At 40.7% G+C, this 19,140-nt stretch overlaps 1 protein-coding gene across 2 annotated transcripts in view; it reads right to left on the bottom strand.

The window, feature by feature from the left end:
• Positions 1-19,140, bottom strand: part of ENKD1 (enkurin domain containing 1) — a 774,007-nt gene that overhangs the window by 265,390 nt on the left and 489,477 nt on the right. For both annotated transcript variants that reach the window (XM_044082974.1, XM_044082975.1), the window contains exon 5: positions 13,483-13,623. In XM_044082974.1, coding sequence (XP_043938909.1) covers positions 13,483-13,623 — 141 coding nt within the window. The remainder of the gene's footprint in view (positions 1-13,482; positions 13,624-19,140) is intronic.

Below are 19,140 nucleotides of genomic sequence, written 5' to 3'. Positions count from 1 at the left end.
GCCAAAGGGGGGGGGGGGGGTCAAAGGCAGACAAGCAGAAATAGCTGACAGGTGGGCTTTAACAGAACAGTACGCCAACCCAGCACTGAGCAGTTCACGCAACTGAGAGAGAACCAAAGGGACTTCCCACAGTAAGTGGATCCAAGTTACGTGAAAGACACCACAGAAAAATTCTCCTCCAGTTGGAAAAATAACATTTTCCGGTAGTGGGTTTCCCTGCCTTCTGCAGGACCCTGAAATACAACCTCAGAAAAAACGTGTCTAAAAGGGATCAAAACCCTATCACTCGCAATGTTAGTTGAACAGTGGCCAGGTTGGGATGGATGAAAGACCCCTTGTCTTGAGGTAGCTTGTGATGATTGCTCTTGGCCAAGTGCAGAAGAAGAGAGAACCAATGCTGTTTAGGCCAAAAGGGAGTCAACAACAAGATTTGGGGAGCATCATCTTCTACCTTGAATAGGACCTTCGGTATGAGTGGAAGGGGAGGGAAGGAATAAAGAAATATCCCCTTCCAAGAAACAGAAAGGGTGTCCACCTTTCAAGCCGGGGGACTTGGGACTCAGGTGCAAAAGAGAGGAAATTGACTATTCAGAGGGGAGGCAAAAAGATTTACATAAGGAGTACCCCACTGGTAGACAATATCCAGAAACACATCTCTGTGAAGCATCCACTCGTGAGACTGTGTTATGGATCTGCTCAGAGAATCTGCCACAATGTTCTGAGCTGAAGGAATGTAAACTTCCTGAAGGGTCACTTTATACCGGACAAACAGATCCCAAACCTGAAGAGCCATCTGCACAGAAGATAAGATCTTGTCCCCCCTTGCTTGTTGATGTACCACATTGTCCGTGAAGACTCTGAGGGGCCCTGGAAGGAAGAGAGAGTGAAAAGCCTGAAGGGCCAGGAGAAAGGCTCTCATCTCTTTGATATTGATGTGGTCCTTCTTTTGTCAGAGACCAAAGGTTCGGCACTTTCAGAAGACTGACGAAGGCCCCCCATCCCATGTCTGAGGCATCTGTAAAGAGTTCCTGAGAGGGTACAGGAGGTTGAAAAGTAAGCCCTGGATGGATGGACAGTTGATGAATCTACCACTGAAGTTCCAGCTTGAGACATGGGAGAAGGGGAACTGGAAAATCCAAAGGATGAGAATGTTGACTTCAGGAACCACTGGAGCTTTCTCATATGAATCTTGCCCAGAGGAAGCATAGGAATGGTGGAAGCCATGTAGCCTAGAGCTCTTAGAAACTCTCTGGCTGTAACGGAGTCCAGAGGAAAAAGGGATTGAATGTAATCAGAGCTAAAACCTTTGTGGGAGGCAGAGACGCCAGCACTGGAACCGTCTGAAGCCTGCAACTAAGAACATGATCCTGAGAAGGATTCAGGAAAGATGTTTGGAAATAAACTGTAAACCCTAGGCATTGCAGGAGGCAAACAGGAAGGTGAAGATGCTGAAGCAAGATTTTTGGGGAACAGGCCTGAATGAGCAGGTTGTCCAGGTAAGGAAAGATCTGCATTCCCCTTATCCTGCAAAAAGCAATCACAGAAGCGAGGCATTTGGTGAAGACCCTTGGGGCAGTAGAGAGGCCAAAGGGCAAAGCATAGAACTGAAAATGCAAGGAAGCAACAGAGAAATGCAAAAATTTCCTGAAAACGGGATGAAATGGGATATGGAGAGAGGCATCTTAGAGATCCAGGGAAACCAGAAAAGCCTGAGGAAGAAGATGAAGAAATAAAGTTTGAAAGGATAGCATCCGTAAGGAAAGAACCTTCAAAAATGTCTTTAGCTGAGAGAGATCCAGAATGGGTCTCCAGGTGCCTTCTTTCCTGAGGACCAAAAACATTCTGGAGTAAAATCCTTTCCTTCTTTTAGGAGCTGAAAATTCCTGAATTGTTCCTTGAGACAACGGATGTGAATCACCTCTGGAAAAAAGGGCAGCTGTTCCTGAAGAGGCTGAGGAATGCCCAAAAAGTGGGGAAGAGATTTCTAGACCATAAAATACCCTAGGCTGATAATGAATAGAATCCAGGAATCCTGAGTGATGTTTAACCAAAGAGGAAGGGACAGGGAAGGATGACGAGAGAGAGTGGAATGTGACTGAGAAGAGAGGGGCAAGGATAGTCAGGCAGCACCTGGTTTGTCAGGAAAAGGAGGCTTCAGAGCTGAAGGAGTTTTACATAGCAGGAGGAGCACTTCTAGCACCCTTTTTACCTTTGGGGAAGGCTAGATTGTCTGTGGACAAAGGCAAGTTTATTAGAATAATTTCTTTAAACTTGGGAACAGGTGAAACAAAAATGTGTTTCAAATCCTGCAAAGCCTTACCCTTTTCCTGAAGGTACTTGAACAGCTCAGCAGCAACACGAAAAAGATGTTATCAAGAGAAGCATCCATCAACTTAGCCTTAATATCATCAGACAAAGGTTGAAGTTGAAGCCAGGAATACATTCTCAACATAAAACCAAAGGCAGTAACCCTAGCCAAGGCATCAGCTCCACCATAGCTGCCCATCAGTGAGCAACCCAAGAAAACGTCCCTAGTAAGGAAAGAGCTGAGGCCTTCCCCTCAGAGTCAGGAAGATTGGAAATTACCTAAAAGGCCTAAGAGAGAAGAGCCAAACAATATCTGGTCATAGGTGCCCGGATCAGTGTAGTGGAAGTGCACACTTTCTTACCCAATCTCTCCATAGTTCTATTGTCCTTGTCAGAGGGAAGCAACTTTCTAGAAGGCAACAGTTTAGACGGCTTATCAGAAGCAACAGAACAGAAGGGTCAGCAGAGGGGCACCTATAAAGAAATTTGCAATGGTTAGGCACCTTATAAAATCTACCTTTTTTTTTTTTTTTAAGGAGCAGGGATAGGGAGTCAGGAGTCTGAGAAACTCTGGAAAAAGCATCAAACAGGGCAGCAAAAACAAGAGAGACAGCAGAGACTCCACTTGAAGACATTCACAGTACCTTTTCTGGATAGAGACTGGAGCACAATCCCACTTAAAAACTCAATCATATAGGAAATTGTCTTACCAAAATTAATCTCCTCAAAAGATGACTCAGGACTAATAGAGTCCTCTTTTTCAGAGCCATAATCCAAGTGAGAGGGAATATGTGAAGAATAGATCAAGAATTCTTCATCAGAATCCACATCCTCATCAGATGAAACCTGTACCCCTGGCCTCTTAACAGAGGTTGAAGACCAAGGGGGAGCAGGAACAGAGACCCTCTGAGAAGGTTTCAAAGCCATAAGAACATTACACCATTCAATGTGAGGATCTTTGGAAGCAGGAGAAAGGTGCTTAGTCTTCTGCTTTTTCATTAAGGGGACATCAGCCCTAAAGATCTTAGTTGGCTCTGGCCCCTGCCAGCACTCTATAAGAGTAGCAGATATCTCTTCTCTCACAAAGATTTGAGGAACACCTCTAGGCCCTTCAGAAATAATCAGACACTGTTACCCCGATCATCTGAAGTGGATGTCTGTAAGGCCCCCATAAACATGCAAGAAGCTGGATCCATGCTGGCCTCCAAAGTGGTCGCAACAGAGGAAGCCGGATGAAAAATCGAGCAGTTCTCCAGGCTTTCACTAACCTCAAGACAGACGTCTGGTGGAGGCGGTACAGCAAAGGAATCCGACCGAGCTTTCTTGGTCTTCTTCATGGATGGCTGACCCTTACAACAGGAAGATTCTGCCATATCGAATTAAAGATGCTGGTTTTCTAAATAAACTGCCAAAGAAGAGAGATGACTACACAAGGTTTTCAGAGCAAACGCCTGACCAATGGTAGAAGATGTATGATCGTGAGGAACACCTAAGCAAAACAATGCTCATGATGATCTATAGGGAATCTCTCCCCCTTACTGGCATTTCCCTTTTCTGGATGATATGAAATCAAAAAAACAATAAAAAGGAGATAACAAAAAACCCCAATGGGCCAAGTATCTGAAAAATGGCTTGGTAAACAGCAGGTGAAAGAGCATTCAGACTGATGACTGAAGATGGCATTCGGACTGATGGCATATCTGTACGTTACCTTTATTCCCTATACCGTGCATAGGGAGCATACGTGTGACATACGGTGTACCTATTACAACCTAAAGGCTTTGGTACACTGGCAGGGGATCCCTATTGTAAAGAACTGCAACAGTGATATGAAAGGACATCTATAAGTGACAGGTACAAACATTTACTAATGCTGGAGGCCAGACTCTCATCAAAACATAATGAAAGTAGCCACCACATTGTCAGTACTGACACTCACCTCACACAACCATGCGGAGGTACCTAAGAAATCCACACCTAAGCTTCAAAGGCCTTCAAGATGTTGGCTGGGTAAACAGTATACACAATAACAAGCTTAAAAGCAAACAATCTATAGAAATAAAAAGTAGAAGAGAAAGGGGGTCAGCCAGCTGGAAAGGCAACTAAGTCATGTTGACACATTTAGTAATGACCTAGTCACCTAGTCAGACACACGAATGTTCCACTCACCAAGATGAGCAGAGTGTGACGGTAAAATGTCACTCAGGTTCCAGGATCCACCATGTCACTATGGCCCTCCAGTCCTTTCACCTAAGGTGCACATAAAACTGGTCATTGTTCAAGTGGGAGAGAATGACATGGGACACACCTCCTTAGACCATACTGAGAGGGACATGACAGAGCTCTAAGAATATGCGATTGAGACTGATAACAAGCTAGTCTTGAGCAGCGTCCTATTATAACAGACGATGCAATGATGCAAAAAATATAATTAACTTTAACTATTAGCTTTGTTACTGGTGTTATTTTAAGGGGGGTTCAATATATATCAGCCTGGAACAAGATGATGAACAGCCCCACCTGCTTTGCAAGGATGGCCTGCACCTCTCTGCTCATGGCTTTTGTATATTGATCAACATTTCCACCTATATAGTGCTTTTTTGGAAAAGGTAAGTGTCTTCAAATGATCAACAAAAGTCAAACAAAATCAAAGTTGTAATGAGTTGGTGGACTTTCAAGATTCCCTGCAGTCTGTACTGTTGGAGATGCTGAGCGAACAAACTGCAGTAACTAGGGAAATGATTTTTTTGAGCTATGATACAAAATTGGAATTTGCCTAGACATAGTAAGGCCTTGCTGAGTAAAAATCCATACTATAGCATAGCCAACAACCTAAAGCCTTCAATGTCAACCGCAGCCCGTGAAGAATATCTGAACAAACTGGATTCCCTTCTCATTGAACATCATGCAACAATTGGGGAACCAGCAGTACCACAAATGATTACACCTCCTTAGATCAACTAATTCACCTCCCAGCTAGTTGCTCAAAAACACTGGATTCACGCTAACATAATCGCACTATGCTCTACACCCACATTGGCACCATCATTGTTCAAAATGGACCGCCACTCAGTAATATTCACTAAGATCTACCATCAAAACTCTTTTGTCCCTACAGATTACTCGAGGGCAAATCTATTACAGCTAGCTGATGACCTGATGAAACTTAAGTATACCTTCCTCTCTATGATCCTGATGCACATACTGCTGCATTCACAGACAGTTTCTATACTCACCTAAATGCTTGCAAGGAGGCAAAAATCCCCATCAGGGATGAAATCCTACAGTGGAATCCTAATCTAAGCAAATACAATAAAAGGACGAAACTTAATGTCCATAAAAATAAAGAAAACATTGACAACTAAAAATGAACTCAAAAAGATGAAAAAGAACTTGGAAGCAAAATCAAATCTTCTAAAAATATGTTTGAACTGAGAGTTGCCACCTATATTAAGAACAAACTCAAAGCCATAATCAACTATGTAACCTTAGAAGCAATACCCAGCACTACACTGAGCTAATACATAACAACAATAATATAGCCACAGAAGGCACAGCCAGCATTTCAGATGACAAATTTAGCTCTAACTTCACACGGTTTTATCTTCCCCCATATCACCCTAACTTTCCACTGCATATTAACATGCCCACATACTCCCCTTCAGATCACAAGGGAGCAAGTCCTGATGGAACTGTCCTAGGCCAAAACCAGCAGATCTGTGGATCAAGTCAATATGCACTAGACTGCATTCTTGTTAGCAGCAAACACTGCCTTATACATTCACTTCTAAACATATTTGATTTCAGCCTGTTCACTTGATTTCTGCCTGAGGTATACAGAACTGCTGTAGTCACCCCACTCCACAAGAAGGGACCCTTTACCAATCCTGACAACAATAAATATAAGTCTAAAAGGGCTTTATTCATAAGACATTACAGCACATCATTATATAACTTATTAACAAAGATGTCACAAGTCTATAGTCCCTTGGCCAAAAACTAGTTTGGCGTTGTTAAAGGTAGACCATAAGCAATGATGCACTGAATAAAGGCAACATTGTACATACTGCTATTCTTGACCTGGTGAAGGCCTCGGACACCATCCTATATTCTGGCATTATCAACAAGCTAATAAAATTAAATGTAAACACTACTGTAACCCACTGGATAGTAAAATGCCTTACTGACAGAACCCAGCTTATTAATGCTGTCAACTAAAAGAAGTTGTTTCTATTGGTGGCCTTCAGGGATCAGTCCTTCGGGAAATTCTCTCTTCAGTATTTGCTTCACTGATGTCAAGACCAATGTTATGATTTCAAACTTGTAGCTATCATAAACTCTCCTGCTGCATCCCAGATTCTCCAAGAAGACCGAATACTTACAAATTAATAGTTCCAGGACCCCAGCTTTAAGCTAAATGCCAAGAAATATAGTGTTAAGTTCTTTGGCAAACATGGACACCCATGCACCAAACAAGAGATAATATCTCTTTGAAAACTGACACAGTTGTTACAGATGTGGGCACTTTCCTTGACAATGAACTATCCTTTGACAAGCCTGTATCTGTTGTCATTAAGAAATTCTTTTATCTAGCCAGACTGATTACCATCAGTGGTACAGCTTCTACTCAAGGGAAGTTACTCCTCTCTTATCAGAACAATAACAGAACATAATGTTCCTTTTCATGTGTACTTGTCTGTCACTCAACTCAAACAACTGCAGCATTTCCTCACAAAGAAAATGAAGGGCGTGTTTTCCATGTGCTCCATGGACCACCTTAAAGCAGTTTCTCTTTTCTCAGTTTCTTACAGATTTTTGAGGGGTCACCTTTGCTTTGCCTACAAAGCCTCAAAGGATCCAGTCACGTCCTCCTGTGACCTACACAGCCATAAAACAAAACAACAAACAGCACCTCAAATTTCGCTTAAATGTAAAACAAAGTAGTTTCTAGACCTTTACAAATGCAACCTGAATGATGGATTGGAAACTAAAGTCACCCCTGGTCTAGCCCCTCAAACCTTCACTGAAAGAGGGTGAAATTATGTAGTAGTTACTTTGTATTAAAGGGTACTGACAAAATGGGGCTCTTGAGGCTAGGCTACCAATATCTATTTGATCAAAAGCCCTGTGTGACTCTATGAAACTAAGAATGTGAAAAAAGGCATGAACCATGTCACAAAGCATAAATCAATTTAATATGAAAACTATCAATTGTAAACAGCAGCCAAAGTGTACACAGTCCCTTCATTTCAACATTAGAAAGTGACATTACTCTAATCAGTCTATCTCAATCAAGAGTCGAGAAATACACATCCATAAGAATTACCATTTTCAGCAGATATAAGTAGGGGATGCCTGGATATTAGCAACTAGTGTGAATGCTTCTTAATATGTTTTTAAAAGAAGACTTCAACAGAAACCAGGCATACAAATATCTATGTAAACAAATACAGTCATTAAAAGAACACACAAAATCTGCAAAAGATGAAACATCCAACATTTAAACTTGGTTAAGCAGCAGCCTCTGCCAAGGGTAACTGGACAAAAATGTTTTTCAAGTAAAATCCTGTCTCATAAACTCCTTAACATTAGCTTAATAAACAGAGAGAGATGGAAATTCTGATGAAAAGTAACGTCTTATTCCCCATCACCATCAGAATGTTTTGGAGAGTAAATGTGGTAGAAACAAACAAACAAAACATCCTGTCCCAAATCAACTGCCACCACTGGTAGAAGAAGAAAACTGAGACCACACACACACACACACACACACACACACACACACACACACACACACACACACACACACACACACAAGAAACAGCATGATGCCACTTCTCCAAGCAAAAAGGCTACAACTGGTGTACCACAGGGCCCAGTGGTGGGCCCTCTCCTATTTGGCATCTATTTCCATACCTTCAAACTACTGCAGGCCAATGGTTGTCTAGGTTTGCTGATGACTATAAACTTGGTGTTGTTATTCAATCAGTTATTCCAGCATGGGTTACACCATGTTCACAGTAGACTCAAATTAAATGTAAAAAATGTACCAAAGCTAATTTTGCTAAAACATTTTTCCATACCATACAGGTGACACACTCCTCCAATCAGACACTGTTGCAAGAGATCTAGACACTCTTGTCAGTAATTTCTTAGCTGTTGATCATCATGTCTCTACAGTAGGTAGGAAAGCCTTCTATAAAGCTCATTTAATTTCCAAAAGTATATCCATTTGAACCAGATAAGTCTTAATTCCCCTTTACTCATATTTCATTGGAACCATTACTGAATATAATACCCCCCAAAAAAAAAATGTTTTGGGGTTTTCAATATACTGCCCCTTTTGTTATTTTTTTTTGTCTAAACATCATTCAACTTGAGAGACCTCAGAGATTCCTAACTAAAAATATCAGTGGCCACAAAAAAACATAGTTATCATGACAGACTGACAGTCCTCTGTACTCACTTTCTTATAAACTCCTTCATGAGGAATCTGGATTTAGCCTTCTGTGCCATGAATTATCCAACCCTTTTTGACCTCCTGTTCCTTCACATAAAAATGGTTCCTCAAATACCTGGTTAAAGTAAATAAACCTTAATTGGCAGATAAAACAAGACACAGTGGCATGACAGGTTCACATCCCAATGTACCTTTCACCTCTAGAATAAACTTCCACTACATGTCAAGAGTAGTAGCACCCTCACTGCCTTTGTGATAAACCTAGATAATAAGATGGGTAGCCCCAAATTCTTCCCTGATCTAAACTGCCCACTTTGAAGCTGGAGGTAACTTTTAAATATGGGTTACTGGCTAGGCTTGTAATGGTCTGCAGACTGATTGCCTAGTACTTACCTATATCTGTATTTGTCCCTCGAAAAACTATGGCAGACATCACAAGAAAAGAAACAGCATGACTGCATTAGTCCTTTGTTTTTGTACTTTAAATACTCTAATGCAAAAAGGGAAAATACACTAGAAGGCAGAGAAATACTCTGGGGAGAAATATTGCAGCAGTTAAAGAAGCATGCTAATACTGGCCTGAAACAATGAGGGTGCAAGCAAGATTTAAACTTCTTAACTCCAAAGCAAAGCAATACAAATGCCTACTTATAACAAGTTTGTTTTTCTTGGACAGAATTACCAAAATAATTTTGGTATCCTCTTTTCTATGGAGGTACAGTTTCCCTCACCTATCATAAAATAAGCTAAATTAAAACCATAAACAGCTGAGCCTACTATGACATGAAAACACTGTTGTGTAATCAAACTAATAACAGTAGATGTTCTAATACATCAGTGTTGCAGAAGCCTAAACTATTTGGGTCATACCTTCTTCCACTGGTCAGCTTTTCAAAGCTTAAGGATGCCCTTTACTCTCTGTGCCAGGAGCATGAGAAGAGCTTTAGTTATAAAGACAATTACAGTGTCAAAACCTTCAGAGCTTTTTTATCACTGAAGTACACTCCTTTGGTGGGCTTCAAGGAACTGTTGGTCAGCTAGTGATCATTCAAGGCTTGGCAGATAAGCCCTTTGTTAAGGAAAACCTTACACAAAATTATTTTCTGAGGTAACACTGTTTTTTTCAGTAACATTTGCTAGTTTTGCTAGGAAACTTTTGCTTTGGACTGTCACTACTTGCTCAGAGGAGACTAATTGTGTGAATGCTTGTGTGAACAAACTGTAAAATATCTACTTTTTGACATTATTTCCTAGAAATTTATGTAGGCTGTATGTGTTTGGGGAAGAAGATTATGGTTTTGGGATTGCCAGTGGTTTTCTTACCTCAGAACCACCATTTGACTATTTAAAGGTTTGCTGTCTCGTTGGGCTCTGCTAGCTATCTTCAGTGCTACCTTCTTGGATGAATCCATGGAACAGTTACTAGTTTCTAAGGTTTGTCCTTCTCCTGTCTACATAAAGAAAGTAATCACAGAGAATTTGGGTGTCAGGCCAGATCCAGTACTGCCTCAGCTGCTGATGGCTGACCATGCTGTGGCCAGAACTGGTTCCTCAGACCACTCATCTTTTTCCCTCAGTACCTCTGGTACATGTCCTCTGACCCTCTAGGCATGCCTTCTGCAGGCAAGGAAGAACTACTATTGTTGGCCTTGGGGGGGGGAGGGGCAGTTGAAAGTGTTTCACATAGCTGGGAAAGGGCGCCTGAGCCCTGGATTAGTATGTCTGTTACTGGCTGTTCTTTTTCCAGGGAGTTTCCCAGGAAATGAGAACAAAAAGGTAAAAACTTGGCTTGTCCTGTTTTCATTTCTGTGGCCAGGGAAGTTTTGCTAGACAGCTAATTTCTGCTTTTTCTCTTCCAAATACCTCTTCTGGGCAGAAAAGAAAGAGTTCCCTCACTTTCTGATTCCGATTTTCAGTCAGAAGAGCACAGATTGGAGGGAGAATGTAGTGCTTCAGACTTTCTTTTCAACCTGAAGATTCTGATTCTGTCGAAAATGTTGCTTCAGAAGTCCTTCCAGAAGAATTACCTACTTTATGCCATGCTGTATGTGTTAACTAGGAATATATGACATTGGCAGGACACTATAACATCTATCTGTCTGTGTCTGTTAGGGGGCAAACTGCATAAATGAGAAACCTTGGGCAGGACATACTACAAGGGATACAGAGTACCACGGTCATATGCTGAGACATGTCTTTAGTATGTAAGTTGGTGGGGGAGGCTGTTCATAGCAGTATCTGCAGCTAATAATCAGTGGCATAAAGGAGTGAGGCTGTGGCCATGGCTACAGTACATAAAGGGGAGGAGGCTGTACACCCATCACAGGATCAACATATACAGTGTGCCTCGTCAAGGTGCATGCAGATCTTCCCTGCCATGGAGTACATCTACTCTTCACGCTACAAGCCAACACAGTGGGCACTGCCAATGGTCATATTGTGACAATTTGGTCCAGTGAAGGATGTGATCCTTGACACCCCACAACTTTACACAATAAGCATTACCTCTGTTCACCATCCTTCATTGTGTCACTGTATCCCCCTCCCAAACTCTGAAAATGATAATGACTATGCCCTGCCCACCCTTTAAGCTGTATGGATATGGCGAGGTCTGACGCACAATGTGATGAGTCCATGTATTTCCCTCCATATCCTGGGTGTGACATTGCATGCATCATTTTATTCTGTGCTTACTGTGTCACAGCCCTTCATTTTATTCTGTGCTGACTGTGTCACGGTCCTTCATTTTATTCTGTGCTGACTGTGTCACGATCCTTCATTTTAATCTGTGCTGGTTGTGTCACGGCCCTTCATTTTATTCTGTACTGACTCTGTCATGGCCCTTCATTTTATTCTGTGCTGACTGTGTCATGGCCCTTTGTTGTGGACCACATGACTGCCTCTTTGTCACTGCTGCAATGTACTGCATACACTTCCCCCTTGTCTATGATAGTGCTGGTGTGCATTTCCCCATGGACTCTCCGCCCTGCTCATCTGTTCCTGTTACATCTGGTACGAAAGGTCCTGCCACTCTGTTCACCTGCTGATTCAACTGATGTGCAATGCCATGTTGTGCAGCAACTTTAACACCTGTATATCTTCCATACACAATTATGTCTTTTTGGTTTATAAAGACGGCAATTTATTACATTTTCAGGAAATGTATACTGTGAATTGAAGCTATCAGTTTCCAAACAAATAAATTAAAATAAAATTAATAAAAGTTAGCAGTAAACTTGATGATGGGTGCATTTCTGAAAAATGGCTACAGAAAATAGTTGCCTGCACAGAAGATCTCTCATACAGGTTTAGCAAATAGAGTGTAATAATGCAAAATAAACAACTCATTGCTTTGGATTCTGAACTAGACAGATAATAAAAACAACACAGATCTTGAAAACAACCTTGTGAAGTGAGATAAAAAGACTACGTTTCTCAGCCTAAGTCCATTACGCATATTTGGTCTAATAAAGAGTTTTTGTGCTTGCAGTGCAGGACACATGCACTTTACATCGGCCTGGTACACCTGTCTGTTACTCTGGGCCGAGTACTGTTGGGTTCACTCTATTTTTTGTTGCTTTCCCTTACACTGCTCAGCCATTACCTGTCATTCAACTGTATGAATGATCACAGTTCTTTGGTTTTCAGAGTACATTTAATTTCTGAAGTATCACACAAAGAATGTCACCATTGAAGTGACACCCCAACCCCATGTGCAAAAATTGGAAAAGGGGTTGAGGACAGATGGATGGATACAAACAATGTAAATTACAATTAGAGCCATGCGGCTGAAAATATCCCATAATAGTAATAAAGTCAGAACCAGTTTTCAGGACTACTACTGAGCTTCATGACTACAGAGCCTGCTCAGGATAAGTGTAATTGGTAGCTTGATAAATTATATGCATGAAATATCTTCAGTGCACCTTCTTGGTCACAACTTTTTCTGCTTTCCTTAAATATTCTTCTGTTAGAAGCCTGTTAGTAACTGCCCTCCCACAATGGAAGCAATATGACCTTACCTGAGGTCTGAGTCCTACCCCCCCTCCCCCGGGGCCACCAGCAGCATCCTTTGTGACAGATGGATACTGAAGGTACGCACTCACATGTCCCAGGACATTTGGCTTCCTTATGGAAGAATGCATCATTCATAAGGCATCAAGGTTGCTGCCCTGTTGAGGTACTGAATGATGACAGCACATACCCAACATTTAGTGGTGTTGTGGAGTCAACTACATACCTGTCATTTCATACTCTCTACTACTGATGAACTAGAATCATTGCCAGACACAATTTATCCTCACTTTAACCATCACTTAGCATCCTGGGTCTGTTCCTGAACCAGGGTCACCTGCATCAGGGAAATACAAATGCATTGGTGCAGCACCACTCAGTTGATTCCATCTCTAACTAGGCCCCTAAAATCCTGCTAAACCACAGATATTCACATATGACACATCATGACGTACTACTAACTAATGGTGGTACACTATCATGACTGAATCGTTTCTTCTCCTTAATTTAACACCACCTTCCAATATAAACATACAATGCTACTGACTTCCCATTATGTTTAAGAAAAGAGGAAGTGTATACTGTAACAAAGATGTTAATATTTTACTTATATCACCTCCAAACTTGGAAGTCACATTGCAGGAATGAGAAGTGAAGCACTGTGGAGATGAAGGGACATCCATCTTGTTTAGATTCTTTACCTTCAGTGAGTCAGAATCATCTGCTGGTGCAGTTTGTCTTGGAGATGGGGACACTGACCGACGAGGAGGCATTCCATATCCAGAACGGGAATGAGCCTTCAAGTATACAGGCTGATCTGAAATTTTGGGAGGTGTCACTTCCTGCAGGGAAGCAAAAACATAAAATTCAGTTACAAGGCTCCCCCCCAAAAAAATTGGAATTTGGCAACATCTATTAAAGTGATATTAACACTGCTAGAAACAGAACACTTAGAAACACTAAATGCCTGCATTTACTTATTATGTATGACTTAATTATATTACATACATGTATGATGATGACATGTATAACAATGTGTCCGATATGAATTTAATACATCCTGTAAAACACAATTACTTGAGCTACTCACCATAACAAAGAATATTTGAGTCCCTGTCATGCCTTCAGAATAATTCTTAAATTATGGATTTATCGCCTTTAAGATGGACACACTTCTTTGGCTTCAGAATTTGCACAGCAACGCACTCCTTCTCTGGCTATCTCATTGTAAAGTCATTCGATGCTCAGTAGAGCCATAATCAATTCACAGAGCCATATCAATGGGAAAATACTCCAGTCTTAAAGCATTACACAAATGACAAATGGGTCTCACATCCCAGGCTACATTAGTTACACGTATCAACCATTGCTACTAACTCTAGCAAGCAACAAGAAACACAGAGAAAATGCTAATATGAAGAAGACCAATAGGCTCAGTGGTCACATCAGACTTCAGCAACATGCCTTAGCCAAAATTGTAGTGAAACTGGTCATAGTGACTTGCTAATAAAACAGCCGTCTACTTAGTTCCACACACAAAACTTTACAAAATGCAGGGGAATAGCTAAGGCTATAATTTTTTTCACCAAATATCCACAAGTCAACTTCATCCATCCATCCATTCATCAGCAACGTAATATCATATAACACAAACAAAAAAGTGGGGGAAGCAGAGCTAACACTTTGAGGACCCAAGAAAAGATTCAATAATCTGCTGTTGTGATATCTCCCCTGCACTAAGAATTGCTCTCTCTTTTCATGTCCCTACACTAATTCTTAACCACTGGTTAGAATACAGAATTTCAAGTAATGATCTGTAGCCAGCACAGATGTCTACCATCAACATCAGGACTTAGAGCTGCAACAAAAGTCTTCCTTTGCCTTGTAAATGAAGTTCAAGTTACAATGGTTGGTGAAGATACACACCTTGGTCAATGTCATAACTTTAAAAATATCTGTTACAGCCATGGAAGAAGAGAGGTCTTTGCAGAGGTGTACTTATCAAATTCTACTCAAAATGCTTTGTCTCCCAGTAGGACAGTCCAGCTTACTAGGATTAGAAGGAATCAATGACAAGCTTTAAAAAAATAACAGTTATGTACTTATCACTAATAGATACACTAGAGGGAGCAGCTATATGACGGGACTTTCTGGTCTGATACCCTCATTTTGGCTGTTTGTTTTCTACTGTGCCTCCACTAGAGAAAGCATACTCATCCTTTGGGTCTATTCTGAAAGACCTCCATACCCATTATCCAACATCTCACTACAGTGCAGTCCAACATACCATTACAGGACAGACCAAGAAGTACAAACCTTCAAATCTAATGTCTTGCATATGTCAGCACCAGCTGCAGTTCACAAAATGGGGGCTCTACCCCCTAACATCTGCTGTACATACTGTACCTATCTTAGAAAAAAAAGAAATACACTTACTCTCTTTTCTTCAGGCTGGTGTGACCTCAGAAGAACTATATTTAGAAATAAGAGATGGTTAGGGGATCAACATCAGAGGTCACTGGGAACGCAGCCCCCCCCCCCTCCAAAAAAAAAAAAACACTGCTGAAACAGATATTGGATTTACTATTCTGATGTCAGCTAGAATGGGTAAACTGAAGTCATAACAATCAGCTGTGGGAAACCAATAAACACTAACTAAAGCTGACCCCACTCCGGCACAGTGTGCTACATCTAGTCAGAAGACAGTCCCTAGTGCTTTTGATATTTACTGTGATCCCCACCCACTGAATCAGAGCAACATGTAAGGCAGGAAACACAAAACAATGTATGAAAATGCAGGAAGCTAAATCCAAAGGAGCTAGATGAGGGAGCAACACGGCTAAGGCAACTGTCAGGACCGAGTGTCATGCACTCAAAGCAGAAGGCCCCCAAAGTCAGAAATAAAAGATATGATTTTAATACATAGGCTGATCTACGAAGAGGCTTTCTGCAGTGGGTAACTGTAGGAAGAATACCAAACGGTGAAATTAGCCCTCCTAAGGGGTAGCAGCTGCAGATTGGCCAAAAGGCAAGAGCTCAGAAGGTGAACCCTGCAACAATGAGGTGCCAAAAGAGGCCTGATTCTGGAATCATGGTTCAGGCAATAACGCAACAATGAAGGTAGACACCGATAAATAAATCGAACTAAAAATGTCTACAATGAAGTCATTACTGGAATAAGCACTGAAAGTTATCACATTTCTTCAGGAGAGATGCTTTGCACGGCAGCACTAATCTCTAGTGAGTGGCCCACTACCTAATGGCAGAACAAAATACAATTAACAACGCACTTTGAAAGGGCTTGTCACTGCATGCCTCTCCCCTCTTGTCCTGTCTTTCTGACCTCAAGTGTTAAAGAAATGGAGCTTGAAAAGGAAGCAAGATAAGGGTAGACAGCTGTAAGCTTCAGATGCAGGCTTGAAAAAATAATTTAATCTGTCATTATATTCATATGACCCACATAATTGGATACTGGGTCATCATGAATTTTAAAGTGGGAGTTTCTATAATCTACTTCCGTTTGAAAACTGACCGTATTCAAAATATGGGCCATCTTAAACTACCCTCCTAGATGCTAGAAAACCTTGCAAAATTTCTCAGATGGAAGGCAGGATTTCTTTAACCATTTCCTTGTCTACATATTGAACCAAGTTTGAGGCATTAATCTTTGATGCAGCCAAAGAAGTTTCAACTATATTAATCTCATTCTCTATGGAGGACACTACAACATAAGGATCATATATGACACGTCTATGACCCAACATCATTTACTACCATGTACTGATATGAGAACATCATGTTCCCCCACTTCCAAACTATTTAATTTTTTAATAAAATCAAACAAATCCTTAATAAATGAAGAATAAGTTTGCTCTAATTAATTAATCCATTTTTCTAGACAGAAAGTTATGGACTCTTGTTTTTTTACCTCATAATGGCCACATTTCCTTGTGGGTGGATCTATTAGATTTTTATCTTTTTAAACAAAAACAATATTTTATTCAATAAAATGAAAGGATAACACTTTACATGTGCCTTTCTTATGCCATCTGCAAGCATTTTACAATTCTTATTCCACATCCCCCAACCACTTCATCACTTCATAATACAAAGGGGCCTAACCTATCCCCAAGCAAGGTTCTCAGATTCAAATCACAGTAACCAAATTAATTGTTTTCCTCACCATTTAACTGTTAGCATACTGTTAGCATACATTGCCAACCCTTCTATTACTTCTGTGTTTGCATATTATTCCCTTTCCTCTCCAATATAAAATCCAAACAAACTATATACACTATACACATTCATACCCCCTACCTGCAAAGCCTTAGCAAACCACCTATCCTTTATTTTCAACACCATTTCACTCTTACTGTTCCCCACCCCAACTCTGTATAATCTTTTCTGCCTCTAGAATTTTTGGCCTTTCCTCCTGTTTCCAACATTTTATCACTGCCTTCTTTCTCTGCTCTAATAAGTCTTGCCACTTCTTTCTGTACACTTCTCAGTATACTTTTTCATTAAGGACCTCACCTCAGACCAAAAATCTTTCAACCTACTTTTCATTTCCCCTCTAAATGGATAAAGCTTTCCACAATCCCCAAAAAAATATGATTCCTATACCTTCATTACAGCTCCAACATTCATCTACAACTCCCCTAAATCTCTTCGGTAAACGTACTAAGGTGTAAAAATACTTGCACAAACACTTCCACACAAATACCCTAAAGTTCCTCATCTTCAAACCTTCCCTTAGTATTTTTAGTGTTTCCCTCCATTCTTCCTTCCCTATTTACAATCATATCTCCTTTTCCTATCTTCTCCTATCAGTCTCTACTCTTTTCTTGTTGACCCCTAACAACCAGTTCCTCACCACCTTAATCAGCCCTCTAGTCGGTTTACTATCCCTTCTTCTTTCCTCCTCCTCTTCCATAATAATCTTTGTCTTTTCTATACCCTGTCCTACTTTGTCCTTGTATTTTTCTCCACTTATCACACCTTGATATTCCCATACTAACCTATCATCTGTGTCATATTCTGCCTGAATCACCTCCCAATCTTTAACTCTTAACCCTGCCATCACCTGTGACCAATACTTTCTCCTTCTGTTTCCTTAGCCACCTCTACGTCATCATTTCACTATCCCTTTTCTTTCCCATCCTCTGAAAGTCATTTTCATCTCCCTCCAGTTTTTTTATATTTTTCTCTTCTCCAAAATTTTAAAACAACCTCTGGACCTCTCTTGTCCAGTACAGCACTAACAACTCTCCCAGCACTTCCAATAACAAATCTTGGCCCACTTCTCTTTTCCATCTTCATTAATGATCTCCAAACAATAATCCCTCAAGCTACCTGCATTCAATATGCCGATGATTCTACACTCATCTGCTCAGCATCTTCCACCTCAGAACTTATCTCTCATAATCAAAAAATCTTTAATACCATTGAAACATGGTTCTCCAGTCGATTCCTCTTATTAAATGCTAAAAAAACTAAACTTCTCCTCTTCACCCCCACTTCCAGGACCCCCCCCCCTTAAACTTCACCATCTCCTCTAACAATGCCACTGTCATCTCTCCCGACTCTACCACTAAACTGTTAGGTATTACAATTGATAATAATCTCTCTTTCAGCCAACACATTAATAACTCCATAAAACTTGTCAATAGAAAAATAGGATCCTTATATCGTATTAGACCATTTCTGACGCCTTCCACTAAAACTTGAATTGCTCACTCCCATCTTCTTTCTACTCTACTCTATGCTTCTCCCATCTTTACCAACCTCAAGAAAAACAACCTTACCAAATTGGTAACCTGCTACAATAACATTGCTCGCTTCGCCACAGGTAATCCCTACAGAACACATCACTGTCTCAATCTGAAACCACTAGGCTGGCTAGAGTTTCAAAACTATCTTGCAATCCAACAACTCACTATTGCCCATAAAATTCTGTACCAACCAAAGAACACCCCTATACTCTCTCAACTCATAATCCCCTATAACAATCTTAACTCTCTCCGCTCTTCTAATAAACTATTGACTAGTTCTGTAAAATCAAATAACACTGCTGGTGACTCCCTTTTTACCAATTCAGTAGGTACAAAATGGAATTTATTACCTAGCAACATAACTAAAATTACATCATTGCCTCTTTTCAAACAAAACATTAAACTGCACTTCCAAAACCACTGGCTGTGCTCCTGTAGTAAACCTGATTAACTTTCCACTACTTATACTCTACTTTAGAATTACCTCCTACTTCTCGCTGACTCTATCCTCCACTTGGCTTTCTTCTTCTACTCCCACTTGTCTTCCTAATTACTTCTTTGCTTGTTGACTGTCTTACTTGCTCTCCT

The sequence above is a fragment of the Protopterus annectens genome, chromosome 9.part0 (assembly GCF_019279795.1).
Source record: "Protopterus annectens isolate FY-2018-M chromosome 9.part0, PAN1.0, whole genome shotgun sequence".
In the NCBI taxonomy this organism is placed as follows: Eukaryota; Metazoa; Chordata; order Ceratodontiformes; family Protopteridae; genus Protopterus; species Protopterus annectens.
Note: the sequence above shows the minus strand (reverse complement) of the source record. Positions and strands in the feature narration are given on the sequence as shown.